General features: G+C 40.5%; 1 protein-coding gene across 2 annotated transcripts in view; it reads right to left on the bottom strand.

Annotated features, from left to right (window-relative positions):
* Positions 1 to 2,915: 2,915 nt before the first annotated feature.
* The window catches only part of LOC123841066 (adhesion G protein-coupled receptor E2-like), a 44,378-nt gene continuing 26,066 nt past the window's right edge, over positions 2,916 to 21,227 (bottom strand). For both annotated transcript variants that reach the window (XM_064598513.1, XM_064598510.1), the window contains 11 exons: positions 20,789 to 20,966; positions 15,258 to 15,365; positions 14,867 to 15,090; positions 14,480 to 14,659; positions 13,165 to 13,362; positions 12,641 to 12,876; positions 7,991 to 8,057; positions 7,493 to 7,584; positions 6,348 to 6,516; positions 6,153 to 6,263; positions 2,916 to 5,404 (listed from right to left, as the gene is read on the bottom strand). In XM_064598513.1, coding sequence (XP_064454583.1) covers positions 5,354 to 5,404; positions 6,153 to 6,263; positions 6,348 to 6,516; positions 7,493 to 7,584; positions 7,991 to 8,057; positions 12,641 to 12,876; positions 13,165 to 13,362; positions 14,480 to 14,659; positions 14,867 to 15,090; positions 15,258 to 15,365; positions 20,789 to 20,966 — 1,614 coding nt within the window. In that variant the 3' untranslated portion in view covers positions 2,916 to 5,353. The remainder of the gene's footprint in view (positions 5,405 to 6,152; positions 6,264 to 6,347; positions 6,517 to 7,492; positions 7,585 to 7,990; positions 8,058 to 12,640; positions 12,877 to 13,164; positions 13,363 to 14,479; positions 14,660 to 14,866; positions 15,091 to 15,257; positions 15,366 to 20,788; positions 20,967 to 21,227) is intronic.

Genomic DNA, 21,227 nt, shown 5'->3' with positions numbered 1-21,227 from the left:
TTTATTTAATTTTATATTTTATTTTATCATGTTATGTTATATCACCATACAGTACAACATTAGTTTTTGATGTAGTGTTCCATGATTCATTGTGTATAACACCCAGTGCTCCACGCAATACGTGCCCTCCTTAATACCTATCACTGGGCTAACCCATCCTCTACCCCCTTCCCCTCTAAAACACTCAGTTTGATTCCCGGAGTCCATAGTCTCTCATGGTTCTTCTCCTGCTCTGATCCCCACCTCCTCATTTTTCCCTTCCTTCTCCTAATATTCTCCATGTTATTCCTTATGTTCCACAAATAAGTGAAACCCTATGATAATTGACTTTCTCTGTTCGACTTATTTCACTTAGCATAATCTCCTCCAGTTCCATCTATGTTGATGCAAAAGTTGGGTATTCATCCTCTCTGATAGCTGAGTAATATTCCATTGTATATATGGACCACAGCTTCTTTATGTATTCATCTGTTGAAGGGTATCTCGGCTCTTTCCACAGTTTAGCTACTATGGACATTGCTGCTATGAACATTGGGGTGCATGTGGTCCTTCTTTTCACTACATCTGTATTTTTGGGATAAATGCCCAGTAGTTTAATTGCTGGGTCATATGGTAGCTCTATTTTTAACTTTTTGAAGAACCTCCACACTGTTTTCCAAAGTGGCTGTATCAACTTGCATTCCCACCAACAGTGTGATGAAGTTTTAAATTGTGACCTGTGTGTATTTTCTTTGAAATTTCCTGTACGTCCATAATAGTGTCTGCTTTTCCCAATAGAACAGGATTTCTCAACTTTGGGGGTAAGAGAAGAGAATATGAAATTTCCTATTAACAGCTACTTTGTCTTTACACCTTATATGTTGCTGTAGAAATTTTCCTGTTTCTAATGGACAATAGGAAAACACCTGTTTTTAGCAACTATATAATGTAAAGGAGTTCCAGCAGTTTCTTTTTTTTTTCTTTTAAAGATTTTATTTATTTATTTGAGACAGAGAGAATGAGAGACAGAGAGCATGAGAGGGAGGAGGGTCAGAGGGAGAAGCAAACTCCCTGTCGAGCAGGGAGCCCGATGCGGGACTCAATCCCGGGACTCCAGGATCATGACCTGAGCCGAAGGCAGTCGCTTAACCAACTGAGCCACCCAGGTGCCTGTTCCAGCAGTTTCTAAAGCTCTGGGGTGGGGTGGGGAAAGTGGGGGCTGGATATTTCTTTGTGTCTGGGGCTGTCCTGTGCATTGTACAATGGTGAGCAGAATCTCTTTCCTTCACTCACTAAATGTCAGTACGTACCTCTCCAGCCATGAAACCAAAGATGTCTCCAGAAATTGCCAAATGTTCCCTGGGGCAAAAGTGTCCCCAAGGTGAGAACTATTGCACTAGACCCTTTGAAATGTGAAGGAGGGTTATTTAAAACTCCCCCTCTGCTAGTTTTAAGTCTGGTTCTGTCGACTTCTGTATGGGTTATTTTACTTATTTTTGCTTGTGTTTTTATTTTTTTATTTTATTATGCTATGTTAGTTACCACACGGTACATCATTAGTTTTTTTTGCTTGTGTTTAATAACTTTTGATTTGATGCTGGACAGTGTGTGTAAAACAGCAGACATTGAGGTATAGGCTATTTGTTACTGGAAATAGGCACACCTGTTCTTCTGCTAGGCTATTTTTGAGGGAGCTTGAGTCTAATTAGGAGTCTTTGCACTCTGGGCTTCAATTTATTCTGGTGTTACCTTGTTATCCTGTGCTTACTGTGGGGCTGCTTTGCCAGAAGTTTTTTTCTCATTGTTCCACCTTTAGCTGTAAACCTTCCCTGTGTGGCTGCATCTAAGAGGTCTCTCCACATTCTTGCCACTCTCTCAAGAGTTTCTATACTCTCCTAATTGTCCACACTCAGGCCTGAGTAATTCATTCAGGAATGTAGGTTCTCTTTAAGCATTTCTATGGCATGCTGATCACTTCTTTTTGTCCTTTGCCATAGGTCAGCCAGTGCTCTTGACGGTCTCTCTGTGGATGATCCCGTCTTCCCTTAGACATTAGGCTACTTTGTTGTCCTTACCTCTCCTTGCTCAGAGGTTGAAGAAAATGAATGATTTTGCAGTTTATGTGGATTTTTTCTTACTGTTAGGTTGAAGGCAATACTTGTTTCCATTTTTTATTTTCTAGGCAGAAGTGGAGATTCCCTCTATTTTCTTATATTTTAATAACTTTGTTTTATTTATTTATTTTTATTCTTATGTTAATCCCCATACATTACATCATTAGTTTTAGATGTCGTGTTCCATGATTCATTGTTTGTGCATAACACCCAGTGCTCCATGCAGAATGTGCTCTCCTCAATACCCATTACCAGGCTAACCCATCCTCCCACTCCCCTCCCCTCTAGAACCCTCAGTTTGTTTTTCAGAGTCCATCGTCTCTCATGGTTCGTCTACCCCTCCGATTTCCCCTGCTTCATTCTTCCCCTCCTGCTACCTTCTTCTTTTTTTTTTTCTTAACATATATTGTAACTTTGTTTTATTTTTAATTTTTGATTTGAAATCTGTCACCATTAGTCATGCAAATTCATGGCTTTAGAAAAGATCCATTCATGGGGGACCTGGGTGGCTCAGTTTATTAAGTGGCCGGCTTTTTTTTTTATTATTATGTTATGTTAATCACCATACATTACATCATAAGTCGCCGACTCTTGATTTCAGTTCAGGTCATGATCTGAGGGGTTGTGGGATCAAACCCTGAATAAGGCTCTGAGCTCAGTGCAGATTCTGCTTGTCCCTCTCCCTCTGCACAACCCCCTCCCCCCCGCCTTGTGGGCTTTCTCTCTCTCTCTCAAATAAATAAATAGAATCTTAAAAAAAAGATCCATTCACAAAGTTAGTTTTGTGCAGAGGAAAAAGCATTTTATCTGGACATCTAGGAATTTATGAGAGTATATATCTTTAATGAATTAATAACTAATATATTTATCTACTTTTCTGACACCTTTTATTTACCATTTTACACATTGAGAATTTGGAAAAATGATACAATAAACACTCATATACTCTCCATCAGGAGTCAACAATTGTTAACATAGTGCTACATTAAAACACCTTTCTCAACTTATTTCCACACGCGGATTAAATTTTCTTGCTAAAACATATGATAATACGTGGTAGACATCATGACACTTCATTCTTCAATACTTTCTCGACAAATATTTGAGAATTCAAGGAATGTTCTCTACATAACCACAATACTATCATTATACCCAAGAAAATTAGCAACAATTTCATAATTACTTTCAATGTCTGATACATATTCAAATTATCCTAATTGCCTCCAAAATGTCATGGATAGTTGTGTATCTGAACAAGAGTCCTACTAAAATTGACACTGAATTTGTTTGTTATGTCACTTTCATTTCTTTTAATTCAGAGCATCCTCTAGTCACTTTTATTTTTTCTAAGTTTTATTATGTTATGTTAGTCACCATACAGTACATCATTAGTGTTTGATGTAGTGTTCCATGATTCATTGTTTGTGTATAACACCCAGTGCTCTAGTCACCTTTAAAAATGATATTTTAGACGAGGGCAGGCCAATTGTCTTGTTGAATGCCCATGTTCAGGATTTGCCTGATGGTTTCCTCATGATGTCATTTAAATTGTTTTGTCCCCTGTATTTCATAATATTGATAGTTAGGTCTAAAAGGACAGATATCAGCAAGCTTCTTCTAAAAAGGGCCAGGTAGCAAACATTTTTGGCTTTGTGGCCTTACAGCTTCTGTCACAACTCAACTCTGACATTGTAGCATGAAAGCAGCCATAGGTAATCCATCGATGAAAGGGTGTGGTTGTGTTCCAATAAAACTTTATTAACAAAAACAGGAAAATCCCTGGATTTGGACTGCATGCTATACTTTGCCAATCCACAGCCTAAAGACTGGATTAGATTTCAGTTAGACTGATTTGTTAATAATTCTTTATTTACTAAAAATGGGATGTTGTAATTTCATGACATATCAGGAGATACATAAAGTCAGTTTGCCCACCACTGATGATATTAAATTTCATCATTAGTTTCAGATGGTGGCTGTCAGATCTCCATGTTGCAAATGTATACTTTGTCCCTTGTAATTAATTGGTAGTCTGTGAGGTGATTCTTTGGCACTGTGGTCCCCAGCCTGTTCTCCAAAGCTTTTTACTCAGTGCTCGTAGTGGCCATTTATGGGATATTAAAAGAAACATGCTCTTCTAATTCTGTTGTATTTTCTACATCTATTAGATGATCTTTTAAAGTATCAGTATGGACTCATGGATATGCTTATTTAAAACATTATAATCATGTACAGTCATTTTCCTTGATGTTCAAATTGATACAGAATTGGTCAGAGGGAGCCCTCAGGGAGTTTCTTGTAGGTGTAACTGCTCTGGATTTAGATCTTGCTTAGACTGCATGAGGGTGAAATAATGTTATCTATAAATACATCTCACAAAATGTGCAGTAGCCATATACACCTTTTTCCACAACTCAACTTATAAAACATAAAGATGCAGAAACTCTAGTCCCATAGCTCTGATTTTACTCTGATGAAACTCCCCCCCCCCACTTTTAAATTCTGTGAAATCAGGAATTGGATCTTCTTGATCTGTTCCCAGTACATATTTTTGTATTTTTTTTTAAGATTTTATTTATTTATTCATAAGAGATAGAGAGAGAGAAGCAGAGGGAGAAGCAGGCCCCCAAGGACCAGGGAGCCCAATGTGGGACTCGATCTCAGGACCCTGGGATCATGACCTGAGCCGAAGGCAGACACTTAACCATCTGAGCCACCCAGACGCCCCCCAGTACATATTTTTGAAATGAATAAATTAGTAAGTCTTTAGAAATGGAGAGTGAAGAAGTTGAGGCATGTATATATGTATGAAGACCAACTGGTCTACTTTGCCTGTAACCAAAATGTTTTCTGGGATGTAATACTTTAATACTATACTAATACTAATAAAACCAGGAAAGTCTTGAGAAACTGTGATTTGTTGTTTATACTACGTGCAGGTATGTGAATATTACTTTCCTCTCTGATGCTATTTTAGGAAAGTCCTTTGAGGCTGGTTTTCCTTGTTATGTATCATCAACCTGAGGAAGAATTTTTGTAGACGAGGCTTCTACTGGGGTATTGGGTCATAGCTCCTGATTATACTGGGAGTGAGATGAGAATGTTGTATACACCAGAAAACCAAAAGTCTCCAGCAACTGAATGTCAAACATTTACTGCTTACTTTCTCCCACAGTGGTGCCAAGAAGAGTTATTTGTAATAAACATGAAAAAGCATTTTTTAATACTCTTTGCCCAAAGGATGACAGAGAGTGTTTTCTTCATTTCCTAAGAGACAAGGTCGTCAGGCTTAGCTCTTCATTATAATTCTCCTAAGAAGGAAGGTGCAAACATGATTTTGTGTTAGAAGGTGCAAGATGTGTACACAGAAAAGTACAAAATATTGTCAAGAGAAGCCCAAGAAGAGAAAGGTTTTGTAAACCTGAACATACAAATGCTAGCTACAATTCACATTGCCAGAATCTCTCCTCTGCTTTCTGTGATTCTCTAGTGAGGTTTTGCAGTGTTTGTGTATTTGGAAATACTAGGAATGACTGCAGACTTTGAAAAGTCTCCAATCCAACTTAATACTTATTTTACTTTCCTTTTATGACTATATATACACGTATTTATTGTTCATCATATACAGGGATGGCATGGAATGACTAGGGATAAAGGATGTGCGGTGACTGCGCAGCTTGTGCATCAGTGCTACAGATCATTATTCCTGATTACTTGGTTGATCACAGCATTGTTCTCTGCTCAAGAGTATTTTGTATCTTGTCCCTAAATACAATTAAAAAGGGGTTGCACTCATGTCACACAAAGTGGGTGCTCTACAATTGTGGAGAAAGAGGACAGTCATATGCAAGGGTCAACGAGAGCATAGAAAGTGAGTGAAAGTATAGGAAGACCTCCTTTCAAGACAGGGAAGTGCCTTCAGGTGAGTTCAGGTGAAAACCAAGGGTGAGCCATTCTAGGGCATCAACTGCTATATACCCAGGTTGTTCAATGAGATAGGTACGAGCTTCTCAAGAGGGCTGGTTAGTGAAGTGCTCTGGGAGCACTGCATAATCTTACCACGCTGTGTTTGGAGGCATCAGACATGGTCCCACTTGAGAGAGTATACTTCTCAGACTCGGCTTTGGTTTTCCTGACCCCTTTGAACCATTTCTTGTATTGTTCCCGGACCTGCAGAGGCAAAGCATGCTTGGGTCAGCTCACTGAAGGGAGTAAGGGTGGTAGGAGGACCGGGTGGAAGTCAGGCAGTGGTACCTGTTGGCTGAGGAGGCAGTACACCAGGAAGATGAAGACGCCCTGCAGGCTGTTGATGATGGTGAAGAGGTAAGCCATGACATGGGCAGCTGGACCCACCTGCAGGATGCCCAGGCACCATGTGCAGCCCAAGATGAGCAGCTGAGCTGTGGCTTTAAATGTCAGCATCCTGGGTAGGAGGAGAAAGGAGGTCATGATGCACCCAGAGCAACACAATCAGGGTTGGTTTCATGTCCACTCCATGGATGCTTCTGACTGAGTTGTGATCAACTTTGATCTTTATTGTCAATGATTCCCTAAAGAGAAACACTGTTTGGGTCCAGGATGGCATTTTGACTAGGACTGAGGATAATGGTGACACTTGAGAATGTGAGTTTCAAAAAGATCATGATGTTTCATGAAGATCCCGAATTTGTTCAGCTGACATTACTGAGAATGTTCTGTGCACCGGGCTCTAGGCTGGGGCTAGGGCATTCAAAACAACAAAGACAAGACTTCTGTTTTTACAGACCTTAAAGTCTAGTGGAAAGACAAGAACAAAATGATCACTTATAACATTTGCGAAGTGAGGTACTTCTTTTCATCCAGGGCTGTTCCTTTCCTCACCCTCTCCATGAACTGAACCAGGCATGCTTTGCCCAGAATAGAGGCCATTAATTCTGTGCAAAGTTGAGGAAAGCAGAGGACATCCCCAAACTCTTAGATGATGTGATATGTGGATGTTGAAGCTGAGTTCCCCAGGTGCAAGGGAAGGGGAAGGCAGAGGGCAGAGCATGCATGAAGGCATGGGCATGATGGGGTATGCTGGTTCTGGAAACTGTTGTGTGATTTCCTGCGTGTGTTATAAGTATGTGAATGTTCTCAGGACCTTTTTCATAGGACCATGGTAGCAATCCCTGCTTATCAGAATGAAGCCCATTCTCTCTGCAGCTGAAGCAGTTTGTTGTTGGGGTTGTTCATGGGTGGAATGTTTTTGGCATGGGTGTCAGCAGCAAACCACAGAATCTGATCTGGCTGCCAAGGAGGGTGGCTGCACCTCTCTCTTCCAGGCCCCACAGGAGCACCGTGAAGGGACACTAGAGCCTTGGAGGTGTGAGGATAATGTTCTGTGTAGGGGGTGGTGTGCACCTGTGACCCATCCTCACCTTGTGTTCTGGAGGGAGGACACATCTCTGTTGATGGAAGAGAGCTTGGTTTTCACAATCCAGAAGGTCATCAGAAAGAAAGCCAAATTAATCTGCAGAAAACCCACAGGTATATTAACTACACTCCACATCTGGAAAACCTTCGTCCTAGCTCATCCAGCTCCTAATCTGGCAGGGAAGAAGCTTTTGTGTTTTGTAACAGTCCTAGAAAAGCAAACCAAACACCCAGTAACTCAGGCCCATGTTTGCCCTGTAACATCGGTAACCACTTCAATTCAGTGCATGGGAATTACAAATGTTAGCACTGAAAGTGCCACATCTCAGGAAACACCTTAGTCTTGGTTTTACAATGGGAATTCCCACCTCCTGGGAGCCCCTCATCAGTCCTGGGCCAACTGGAATGACTGCTCACCCTGCCTGTCACCCTCCTGATACACCTGATCTTTGAATAACACTCAGCTGGGCAGGTGGGTTGCTCTGATGTCATCCATTACTCACGGAGAAAATTGTGCAGATAGGGCCAAGGAAGGTCCATATGAATCCTTTGTCTGTGTGGAGCCAGCATCTTAGAGAGAGATGGGAAGAGATTCAAGAAAATATTGGCTTTCATAGACAAAGGACTGATAAATAAACATACCCCTCCCCTCCTAATGTTTCCTTCTGCCTTCATCATTATTATCATTTTTTTTGTTAAAACATTTAACATACCCTCCTAGTAAATCTTAAGTATAGAATACACTATTGTTAGCTATATGCACTATGTAATATAGATCTCCTAAACTTATTTATTTTGCAGAACTACAACATTGTATATGCCTTTGATGGTGGCAGTGGTTTCATGGGTATTAGCCCCAAACTCATCAGGTTTTGTACATTAATTACATATGGTATTTTACATGTCGATCACACCTTACTCAAGTGGTCTTTAAAAAAAGATAAGTTCCTTTCAAAAGCTCTTCTATGTCTTGGCCCCCAGATATGCTGGCAGAAATAAATATAACTTTTAAAAAGAAAATAACAGTATTGATCAGTAAATTAATTTATGGGTTTTTTTGGATAAGTATTGAGTGTCTCCTCTGTGTCAGGATCTGTGCTTGGCTCTGAAGACCCAGTTGGGATTAGGGTAGAGTGGTCTCTGTCCTCAGGGAGACACAGATGAAGTTGGTGGATCAACAATTAGACAATAGACAAAGTCAAGATGATGAATTTTATGACCAAGTATGAGGAGCTTTGAGGATATGTAGCTGGATCCATAACCTAATCCAGGGTATAGGAGATCCAGATAATTGGGAAGGGTTTCCCTGAAAGAACTGAATTGTGTTTAAGCTGAAATAATGAGTGATGAGTGGGTGTAGACAGGTGAAAGTTTTGGACCATCGAAGAAGTGAGTGAAAAAACCCAAATGAAACAAAACAGTGAGCCTGCCCCAGCAGTAAGGCTCACGTGCATTACATAACTTATTCCTCATGAGGACACAGGTATTCACACACTCATAGGTCAGGCATCTCAAGGCCGTACTGAGAGCAATGACAGAGATGGACTTTATCTCCAGGGAGGGGAGCTGTGAGTGAGGTGGGAGGTGTGAGGACTGGGGAGAAGGTCAGAAGGACCCAGCAGGAAGCATCAAAGGGAAACTTCGAAGGTAGGCATTGGCAAAGCAGGAGGCTGCCGCCTGCTCTTATAAGTGGGTTTTACTGGAACACACACTCATTCCCTCCCAAATTGTCTGTGGCTCTGTTTGTGCTCTGAGGACAGAGCTGAGTAGTTGTGGCAGAGACCATAAGACCAAGAAAGTTGGAAATATTGATTATCTGGCCCTTTATGGAAAAAGTTCATTGACCTTTATGCTCAACTCCTTAGGGAGGCCAGCTGGCCAGGGCTCCCTGTTGCAGCTGAGTAACTCATGTCATCAGGATAGGCGTATGGTGTGAGCGCCAGACTGGAAGTGACCCCCGCTCCGCCACCAACCAGCTGTGTGATCTTGGCCATGTTAGTTAATCTCCTTGTGCCTCAGTTACTCATCTGTAATATGGCTTATTACTAGTTTCTACTGCACAGGTTGTTGGGGGGATGATTTGAGCTGACACGTGAAAAATATTTAGAACAGTGATTGTACATCAGAAGTGATTTCTAAATCTTAGCTGTGGTTACAGTTATTTTGTCATCCAAATGACCCTTTGTTTCTTTTAAAATTAGGATAGAGAAAGAGTTTATACAAATTAATGCCATCTATTCATTTCAGTTTTGCTTTCTGGAAGATTTAAAACTGTCCCCTCGGGGCGCCTGGGTGGCTCAGTCGTTAGGCATCTGCCTTCAGCTCAGGTCATGATCCCAGAGTCCTGGGATCGAGCCCTGCATCGGGCTCCCTGCTCCACGGGAAGCCTGCTTCTCCCTCTACCAGTCCCTCTGCTTGTGTTCCCTCTCTCGCTGTGTCTCTCTCTGACAAATAAATAAAATCTTAAAAAAAAAATTAAAAAAAACAAAAAAACAAAAAAAAAACCTGTCCCCTCAATTGATGCAATGAATACTATATTAATATATATTTGCTAATACATATGATGCTATTTATATTATGGACTATAGTCACTAATACAATATAGTTATTAACATAATATACACTTAATATTTAAAATAATTAAATCTAAAATATTAAGAAGTAACCTCATTTATCTTAACTAGATTAATTTGTAATTATTAAACATCAATATTAGTGTATAGTTATTAACATAATGCACTTTATTATTTAAATAGATAATTATTAACATACATTATAATTAACATTTAAAAAACCCACAGCGAATATCATCCTCAATGGGGAAAAGCGGAGAGCCTTTCCCTTAAGATCAGGAACACGTCAAGGATGCCCATCCTCACCACTGTTGTTCAACATAGTACTAGAAGCCCTAGCAACAGCAATCAGACACAAAAAGAAATAAAAGGTATTCAAATTGGCAAAGAAGTCAAACTCTCTCTTTTTGCAGATGACATGATACTCTATGTGGAAAACCCAAAAGACTCCACCCCCAAATTACTAGAACTCATCCAGCAATTCAGTAATGTGGCAGGATACAAAATCAATGTACAGCAATCAGTTGCTTTCCTATACACTAGCAATGTAACTGTAGAAAGAGAAATTAAAGAAACGATTCCATTTACAATAGCACCAAAAACCATAAGATACCTGGGAATAAACCTAATCAAAGAGGTAAAGGATCTATACTCTAGGAACTACAAAACACTCATGAAAGAAATTGAAGACACAAAAAGATGGGAAAATATTCCATGCTCATGGATCGGAAGAATAAAAATTGTTAAAATGTCTATGCTACCCAGAGCAATCTATACCTTCAGTGCCATCCCGATCAAAATTCCAATGACATCTTTCAAAGTGCTGGAACAAACAATCCTAAAATTTGTATGGAATCAGAAAAGACCCCAAATCGCCAAGGAAATATTGAAAAAGAAAAACAAAGCTGGGGGCATCACGTTGCCCGATTTCAAGCTATATTACAAAGCTGTGATCACCAAGACAGTACGGTACTGGCACAAAAACAGACATATAGACCAATGAAACAGAATAGAGAACCCAGATATGGACCCTCAACTCTATGGTCAAATAATCTTTGACAGAGCAGGAAAAAACATGCAATGGAAAAAAGACAGTATCTTCAATAAATGGTGCTGGGAAAATTGGACAGCCACATGCAGAAGAATGAAACTCGACCATTCTCTAACACCATTCACAAAGATAAACTCAAAGTGGATGAAAGACCTCAATGTGAGACAGGAATCCATCCAAATCCTAGAGGAGAACATAGGCAGTAACCTCTTGGACATCGGCCACAGCAACTTCTTTCAAGATACATCTCCAAAAGCTAGTGAAACAAAAGCAAAAATGAACTTTTGGGACTTCATCAAGAGAAAAAGCTTCTGCACAGCAAAGGAAACAGTCAACAAAACAAAGAGGCAACCCACAGAATGGGAGATGATATTTGCAAGTGACACTACAGATAAAGGGCTGGTATCCAAAATCTATAAAGAACTTCTCAAACCCAACACCCAAAAAACAAATAATCAAGTCAAAAAGTGGGCAGAAGAGATGAACAGACACTTCTCTGAAGAAGACATACAAATGGCTAACAGACACATGAAAAAATGTTCATCATCATTAGCCATCAGGAAAATCCAAATCAAAACCACACTGAGATACCACCTTACACCAGTTAGAACAGCAAAAATGGACAGGGAAAGAAACAACAAATGTTGGAGAGGTTGTGGAGAAAGGGGAACCGTCTTACACTGTTGGTGGGAATGCAAGTTGGTACAGCCACTTTGGAAAACAGTGTGGAGGTTCCTCAAAAATTTAAAAATAGAGCTACCCTATGACCCAGCAATTGCACTGCTGGGTATTTACCCCAAAGACACAGATGTAGTGAAAAGAAGGGCCATATGCACCCCAATGTTCAGAGCAGCAATGTCCACAATAGCCAAACTGTGGAAAGAGCCGAGATGCCCTTCAACAGATGAATGGATAAAGAAGATGTGGTCCATTTATACAATGGAATATTACTCAGCCATCAGAGAGGATGAATACCCAACTTTTGAATCAACATGGATGGGACTGGAGGAGATTATGCTAAGTGAAATAAGTCAAGCAGAGAAAGTCAATTATCATAGGGTTTCACTTATTTGTGGAACATAAGGAATAACATGGAAGACATTAGGAGAAGGAAGGGAAAAATGGTGGGGGGAGGAATTGGAGGGAGAGATGAACCATGAGAGACTATGGACCTGAGAAACAAACAGGGTTTTAGAGGCGAGGGGGGAGGGGGGATTGGTTGGCCCGGTGATGGGTATTAAGGAGGGCACGTATGGCATGGAGCACTGGGTGTTATACAAAAACAATGGATCGTGGATCACTACATCAAGAACTAATGATGTATTGTATGGTTAAAAAAAACCCAATTATATCTTAATGACTTAAAAACAATTACTTCAATGAATACAATCTTCCACCGGGTAGATGTCCTTGGAGTGGTCACTGACCTTTTCTCTGTCTATCTGATCTGGTGGAATTAAATAACTATTGGTTCTATGATGGCCATAGTCATGCTGGAGAAGATAAGGACAGTGGGAAATTGCATTTACCGGGTGGGTGTTCCATAAAGGTGAGGCCTGGATGCAGCAGAAATGGCCACAATTATAGCTGGGACTCCATAGCCCACGGGGAACATGAGCTTCTTCATGACCCTGCTCACACTGGAGTAGTTGACCACCGTCAGGTTGCGTGCAGTGAGGAAGAGATTCAGACCCTCCAGCAGCATCCAGGTGAAGGACTCCAGGTAGAGATAGTGTAGGGCACCCGCAATGATGGCACACAGCACCTGGGGGAGGAGAAAGGTGTCACCAGGAGGGATTGTCAGGGAGGAGGGTGGCCCCAGGACCTTTCCCATACTTTGCCATTGAAGAGAACTCTCATGTATATGGTCGAGTTGTCAGGAGAGGGTTTGTCTCCTAATGTCTTCCATTCATTAGTCAATGTGAAATAGGCTACCTATCCCTCCAACCTCCCTGGACCCGAGGCCATTTCATTAAGGTATCAGTGCAGCATGGCTCCATGAACTGAGCACCCCTGGGACAGGGCATGGGCTCCTCTGTGGCAGTGTCAGTACCTTGATCTCGGTCTGGTTGATGGCTGTGAGGAAGAGCAGGTGGGCCAGGAAGAGGCAGATTGAGAGCTGCAGGTGGATCGAGGTGCTGGCGTTCTGGATGGTTTTGCACAGCAGGAAGGTGAGGGCTGCCAGGAGGAGGCACAGGAGAGAGAGGCCCAGCCCCAAATAGGTGATCACAGCCAGCATGGGATCCTCCTCCTGGGATCCAGCAAAAAGAAGCAAAAAGGACATCAGAGTCACATTTTCCTACTCTGGGGTAATTTAAAAATCTTCTATTTAAAAAATTTTTATTTTATTTTTATTTTTGCTGTAGCCAAATCGGGAAAGAAGGATGCAGGTAAATTTGTTATGTTATTTGGGAAATTCCTCCAGGTTCAGAATGCTAGAATGGAAATCTGAACTGATTAACCCAGACCTTGGAAGAATTGAGGGGTAAGAGAGTCCTTACTTAAGACAGAGCCCAGGAACTCACAAGGGTTTATTTTACTTTACAAATCACCTAAGTAAGTCTTTGATGTGGTGATCCAGAGGAAGTAACCAGCTCACCTAGCCAGTGGAACAGGCAAACATAGTTCTTAACCCACCTGTACTCACTGGCTTTCTTGGCCCCTTTGACCTCTGCCACCACCAAATCTTCCTTTCTATAGTCCCTGAGAGCCACTTTCTACAGCCTTCCTGTCCTGAAGACCCCTGTGTTAAGCAGAAATCTAATTTGTCAATAATAGGTGTACACACACTTTCTTCTGGATTCTCAGTTAAATGCCATTTTAGGTGCTGCTCTGAAGGGATTTTGCAGATGGAATTCAGATCCTAGTCTTTAAGAGAGGGAGTCTGTTGTGGGTGGGCCTGGCCTAATCAAGTTAGCTTTAAAAGCTCTGGGCTCTTGGAGAAAATGGTTCAAAGTGTGAGAGCGTTTGCAGTGAGGGAGCTCCTCCGGCTGGCCTCTGGATAGAAATGCTGACACACTGTGTGAGGGCTGCTAGAGAAGGAATGCAGGCAGCCCCTAGTTCGCTGAGCAAGGTTCCCTTCTCACAGCTAGCTAGAAAGTGGAACCCCAGTCCTATGACTGCAAGGAAATGAATCCTGCCAGCAACCAGGGAGCTCACAGGAGGAAACTGAGCTGCAGAAGAGAATGCAGATCTGGCTGATTTCAGGCTTGTAAGACCCAGAACAGCAACTCAGCACCACCATACCCGAGCTGACCCAAAGAAACCACAAGATATAAATTTCTGTTTTTTTTTTTAAAGCCCCTACATGTGGGGAAATATATTACAGAGCAATAAGCATGGAATCCAGCCTTTCACAGGGCTCTCACCTGCACATTGTAGTGGGCCATGAGGACTGCAAAGCTGCTGAGGTGGGTGCACTGGCAGGTGGTGCTGGTGTCTCCAGTGGCCACCATCCTGCAGCCTGTGGTGGACCAATGACCATATCCATCCGGAGTGTGATCCCAGAAGACGCAGAACACCTTTTGCATTGGCCCACGGGTCACTGACTGTAGAAACAGAGTGTAGGTGGAAGCTGGCTGTTCCAGTGCTCAGAAATGCTTATCCAAAGCTGGCTTGCAAAAGGCTTTCTTTGGGGAATGATGCAGCCATGGGGAAGCCCCCAAGAACCTCAATCAAGACTGAGCTGAGCAGCAAGGCTGTGCCCAAGACCCAGGCTCCTTCCACACCCACAGTCCCATCTCACCAGCACTCACATGGTGGGAAAAGATGAAGGTGATAGGGGAGCTGAGGTTCTGGGTGTCCCTGTTGCTCATAAAGGCAGAGATGACGTGTGAGAGCAGGACAGAGGAGACTCCTCGCAGCACGCCCTTGTGTGCCCCATGCAGAACTGCCTGCATCTCAGCCTCCAGGACCAGGCGGGCCTCAGCCAGCAACTTGCCCATCCCCGGTGTGGAGACAAGGCCCACCACAGAAGGACCTGCAGGAAGAGGTCAATGTTGATACCTTGGGGTTCCTACAGGGCCCCTTCCTCGTCAGAGAGACTCTTTGTGGCTCCACTAAACCCCCCCTTTCCCTTTAATCTTCAGTTCCCCATTTGTCACATCCTTGGGCATCTTGTGACCTTCCTCCCATCTCAGCCAGTACCTGAGTCATCAGATTCGTGCACCACATCCCAGTTCAGCAGCATCTTCACCTGACTCTGACTCAAGATGACATTTCTATCTCCTTGCTCCCGCACCTTCAGGGACAGGTCTATAAGATGTCAGAGTTGTATAAGGGAGTTAGATTAGTATTTGTGGCTGTAGTGGTTGGTATAATACCATTTTATGTGTGTATATATGATGTATGTATAAAAATATTTTATACATTACTTAAATCTATAATATAATACTTTATATATAATATAAATTTATACAAAAGCCATATATAATATATAATATGATACTGAATATTATATATTATATAATTTATAGAATGCACACATAATATAATATATGCATATAACATATGCATATTCTAGATCTATATATTATATATTAATAATAGTATTGTTTGGCACACATAATAACAATATTGCACATATTTGGTATACATAATAATTTTATATATGTATATAATTTGAATTTATCAAGGGTTATAAGAGAATATTACAAGCAATTATTCAACAGTAGGTTAGATGAAATGAGGAAATTCCTAAACAGTCACAAACTACTGAAACTGACTTTTTTAAAAATTAAGTTCAATTAGCCAATATATAGTAAATCATTAGTAAAGCTGACTTTAGAAGAAACAGAAAATCAGGACAGACTTGCAATAGGTAAAGACATTGAATCGTTTATCAAAAGCTTCCCCAAACGAAAAGCCCACACCAGATGGAGTTGTTGTTGAATTCTATCATCCATTTAAAAGACTAATCCTTTGTAAACTTCTCCATTAAATAAAATAAAATAATGTAAAATAATATAGAAAGGAATACTACCTAAATAATTCTATGAGGCCACCATTACCCTGTAAACAAAACCAGATAAAGATTTCACAAGAAAAAAAAAAACAAAACTATAGACCAATCTCTTATGAACATAGATGTCAAAATAGTCAATAAAATATAAGGAATAATTTTATCCAAGGATGCTCAAGACTTGTACACAGAAAACTGTATTCATGGATGGGAGAATCAATATTGTTATGATGGCAATGGTCCCTGCAGAGATGTACAGATTCAGTGCAATCCTTATCAGGATTCCAAAGCAATTTTAGTTATTTAATTTTTTGCAGAAATGGAAAAGCTCATCCTAAAATCCACAGGGCATTGCATATACCCAAATAATATCTTGAAGATGAAAAAAAATTGGAGTACTTAACTTCCTAATTTCAAAACTGACTACCAACCTACAGTAATCAGAACAGGAGGGCACTGGCATAAGGATAGTCCTACAGATCAGTAAGATAGAATTGAAAGTCCAGAAACAAGCCCATACATCTATGGTTAATTAATTTCCAACAACTGGTGTCAAAACCTTTCAGTGGAAAAAGAAAAGTCTAACAAATGGTCCTGGCACATCTGGCTATCCACACACAAAAGAAGGAAGCTGGAACCCTACCTCACACAACACACAAAAATTATTTCAAAATGGGTCAAAGACCTACATTAAAATTTTTTTAAATTTATTTTATTTTTTAATTTAAATTCAATTAATTAACATATAGTGTATTATTAGTTTCAGAAGTAGAATTTAGTAATTCATCAGTTGCATGTAACACCTAGTGCTCATTACATCAAGTGCCCTCCTTAATGCCCATCACCCAGTTAGCTCATTCTCCCACCCACACCCCTCCAGCAAGCCTCAGTTTGTTTAAGAGTCTCTTATGGTTTGTTTCCCTTTCTGATTTCATCTTATTTTATCTTTCCTACCCTTCCCCTAAGTTCATCTATTTTGTTTCTTAAATTCCACATATGAGTGAAATCATAAGATATTTGTCTTTCTCTGACTGACTTATTCCACTTAGCATAATACCCTCTAGTTCCAACCACATTTGTTGCAAATGGAAAGATTTTTTTCATTTTAACTTATCAAACTCAACACCCAAAGAACAAATAATCCAATCAAGAAATGGGCAGAAGACATGAACAGGTATTTCTCCAAAGAAGACATCCAAATGGCCAACAGACATATGAAAAAATGCTCAACATCACTCAGCAACAGGGAAATACAAATCAAAACACAATGAGATATCACCTCACATCAGTCAGAATGGCTAAAATTAACAAGTCAGGGAATGACAGATGTTGGCAAGGATGCAGAGAAAGGGGAACCCTCCTACACTGTTGGTGGGAATGGAATCTGGTGCAGCCACTCTGGAAAACAGTATGGAGGTTCCTCAAAAAGTTGAAAATAGAGCTACCCTCCAACCCAGCAATTGCACTACTGGGTACCCCAAAGATATAAATGTAGTGATCCAAAGAGGCACCTGCACCCCAATATTTATAGCAGCAATGTCCACAATAGCCAAACTATGGAAAGAGCCAAGATGCAAAATGTCCATCACAGATGAATGGATAAAGAAGATGTGATTGATATATATATAATGGAATATTACACAACCATCAAAAATGAAATCTTTCCATTTGCAATGATGTGGATGTAACTAGAGGGTATTATGCTAAGCAAAATAAGTCAATCAGAGAAAGACAAGTATCATATGATCTCACTGATATGTGGAATTTAAGAAATACAATAGAGGATCATAGGGGAAGAGGAAAAAATACAACAAAATGAAACCAGAGAGGAAGACAAGCCATAAGAGACTGTTAATCAGAGGAAACAAACTAAGGGTTGCTGGAGGGGACAAGGGTGGAGAGATGGGGTAACTGGGTGATGGATATTAAGGAGGGCATGTGATATAATGAGCACTGGGTATTATATAAGACTGATGAATCACAGACTTGTACCTCTGAAACCAATAAATACATTATATGTTAATTAAAATAAAAGTAAATAAATAAAAAAATGATTTCATTCTTTTTGATGGCTGGGTAATATTCCATTGTATATATACACCACATCTTATTTATCCATTCATATGAAAGACCTACAATTATGAGGTGAAACTAGAACTAGAACTAGTTAGGAAGGAGGAACACAGGTGTAAATCTTCATGACCTTGGGTTTGTCAATGGATTCCTAGATATGACACCAAATGCCCACAAAACAAAAGAAAAAACGGAGAAAATGGATTTCATCACTTTAATGTTCATTAAAGTGAAAAGACCACAGAGAAAATGCAAAGACAATCTATGGAATGGGAGAAAAAATTAGCGAATCACATGTCTCATAAAATCTACTATTAGAATATATGAAGAACTCTTACAGCTCAACAACCATAAGCCAAACAATGAATTAAAAAATAGGCAAAGGACTTGCATAGACATTTCTCCAAAAAAGTTACACACATGTTCAACAATTACACAAAATGATGGGAAACATGATTAATCATCAGGGAAATGCAAATCAAAATCACCATGAGATATCCCCTGACATACACTGAAAAGACTACCAGGAAACAAAACAAAAGGAAAATAGCAAGTGTTGCTGAGGGTGTAAAAATTGGAGCCTATTGCTGGTGTGGATGGAAAATGAAAAAAATCACCTCTTTGGAAAATAATTTGGTAGTTCTCAAAAAATTGAACATAGAATTACCATATGGGCGCCTGGGTGGCTCAGTTGGTTAAGCGACTGCCTTTGGCTCAGGTCATGATCCTGGAGTCCCGGGATCGAGTCCCATATCGGGCTCCCTGCTCAGCAGGGGGTCTGCTTCTCCCTCTGCCCTCTTCCCTCTCGTGCTCTCTGTCTCTCATTCTCTCTCTCTCAAATAAATAAAAAAAAAAAAAAAAAAAAAAAAAGAATTACCATATAACTCAAACTCCAATCCTAATTGTGTATCCCAAAGAACTGAAAACAGTTATTAAAACAAAAACATGTGAACCAATATTCATAGTAGTACTATTCACAATGGTCAAAAGGAGGTAACAAACCAAATGTCCATCAGTTGATGAAGGGCTGAACAAAAGGTGTTGTATTCATATACAATGGAATATTATTCAGCCATAAAAATAATGAAACACTGATAGATGCTACAACATGGATGAGCCTTGAAAACATTATGCTAAGTGAAAGAAGCCACACTATAAAGCAACATAGTGTATGAGTCTCTCTATATGAAATGTCCAGAATAAGCACATCCATAGATAGTGAAAACAGACCAGTGGTGTCCAGGGGCTGGGGGAGGGGAGGAATGAGAAGTGACTCCTGAGGGGGGTACAGTATTTACTTCAGGGGTGATGAAAATATTTTATAAATAGAGGCAATGATTACAACTCCGTGAATATACTAAATGCCACTGAATTAGGGCGCCTGAACTGGGTGGCCCAGTTGGTTGAGCATTGGATTCTTGGTTTTGGCTCAGGTCATGATCTCAGGGTCATGGGATCGAGCCCCACGTCAGGCTCGTGCTCAGTGGGGAGTTTGAGGTTTCTCTCTCCCTCTCCCTCTGACCCTCCCCTCTGCTCTTACTCTCTCTCTTTCTTTTTTTTTTTTTAAGATTTTATTTATTTTTATTAGAGAGAGAATGAGAGAGAGGGAGTACATGAGAGGGGGGAGGGTCAGAGGGAGAAGCAGACTCCCTGCCCAGCAGGGAGCCTGATGCGGGACTCGATCCAGGGACTCCAGGATCATGACCTGAGCCGAAGGCAGTCGCTTAACCGACTGAGCCACCCAGGCGCCCCTCTCTTTCTAAAATAAATAAATAAATCCTAAAAAAATAAATGCCACTGAATTGTACACTTTGTTTAAAACGGTGAATTTTATGGTATGTGAATTTTACTTCAAATAAAACAAATGAAACACTTAAATATCAGATAATATCAAATTCATATTATTCCAAATTAAATAAATTGTTTTCTTGGGAAGCCATTTCTATTTTAGCTTAAATTCTTCATTATCATTAATTCATCTGCTCATAATTTATTTCATATTAACATGTATATTATTTATAGTTTTATTCATTTATTTTTTATTGAGGTATAATCGACATTAATTTCAGGTGTACAACATAATGATTTATTATTTGTATATATTGCAAGATGATCACCACAGGAAGTCTAGTTAACATGTGGCACCATACACAGTTACAAAATTTTTTTCCTGAGATGAGAACTTACAAGATTTACTCTTGTAGCAACTTTGAGATATGTAACATAGTATTATTAACTATAGTCACATGGTACCTTACATCCTATGACTTATTTATTTTATATCTTCTGACCCCCCTTCGCCCATTTAGCCTACTGCCCCACCCCCACATGTCTCACCAGCACCCCTCTCACCCACCCATGGCAACCACCAGTCTGTATCTATGAGCTTGTGTGTGTGTTTATTTATTTATTTTTAAGATTCCACATATAAGTGAGATCACCTGGAATTTGTCCTTCTATGATTTATTTTACTTAGCATAATTTATTTATTTCTTTTTAAGCACTTATTTTAATTTGTTTATACATGTAACACTGAGATACAAGCATGGTCACTCTGCTCCAGTGAGGCTGGGGGACAAAGGAGGTGGGGACAAAGGAGGTGGGAACAGGCAGAGCAGAGCCTGGGGCAGACCCCAGTACTTACCTGTGCCTGCAGATGCGTTGAAGGTCAATGTCCCATTGGGCAGGGCCTGGCTCAGATTTCTCAGGACATCCTCCAGACCAACAAGCAGGTTAGTGGCCACACAGTGCTGCTCTGAGCGGGGCAGGGCCTCCAGGTCCTCAGGGGTCTCCAGCAGCTCATCCACACCCTGTACAAGGTCCTGGGGGATGGGGACACAGACGTAGTGCATGATGGGCCTGACAGACTGCATGAAGATGCTGTCCACTTAGCCTCAGAATAAAGATCCTAGAGACTGTCATCTGTTTGGGATTTCCTGGGATTGCCCTGGAATCCAGCCACTCATGGTTAATGCTGTTCATGAATGCCAAGGATGACATAAACCCAATTTCCAGGAACAGTAAGATGAAAGGTTGTTAGTAGGTACAGGTGGGTTTCTAACAGTGAGTACAATACCTGGATG

The sequence above is a fragment of the Mirounga angustirostris genome, unplaced genomic scaffold, assembly GCF_029215605.1.
Source record: "Mirounga angustirostris isolate CCGP_5_RB_7025 unplaced genomic scaffold, mMirAng1.0.hap1 SCAF_1, whole genome shotgun sequence".
Classification (NCBI taxonomy): domain Eukaryota; kingdom Metazoa; phylum Chordata; class Mammalia; order Carnivora; family Phocidae; genus Mirounga; species Mirounga angustirostris.
Note: the sequence above shows the minus strand (reverse complement) of the source record. Positions and strands in the feature narration are given on the sequence as shown.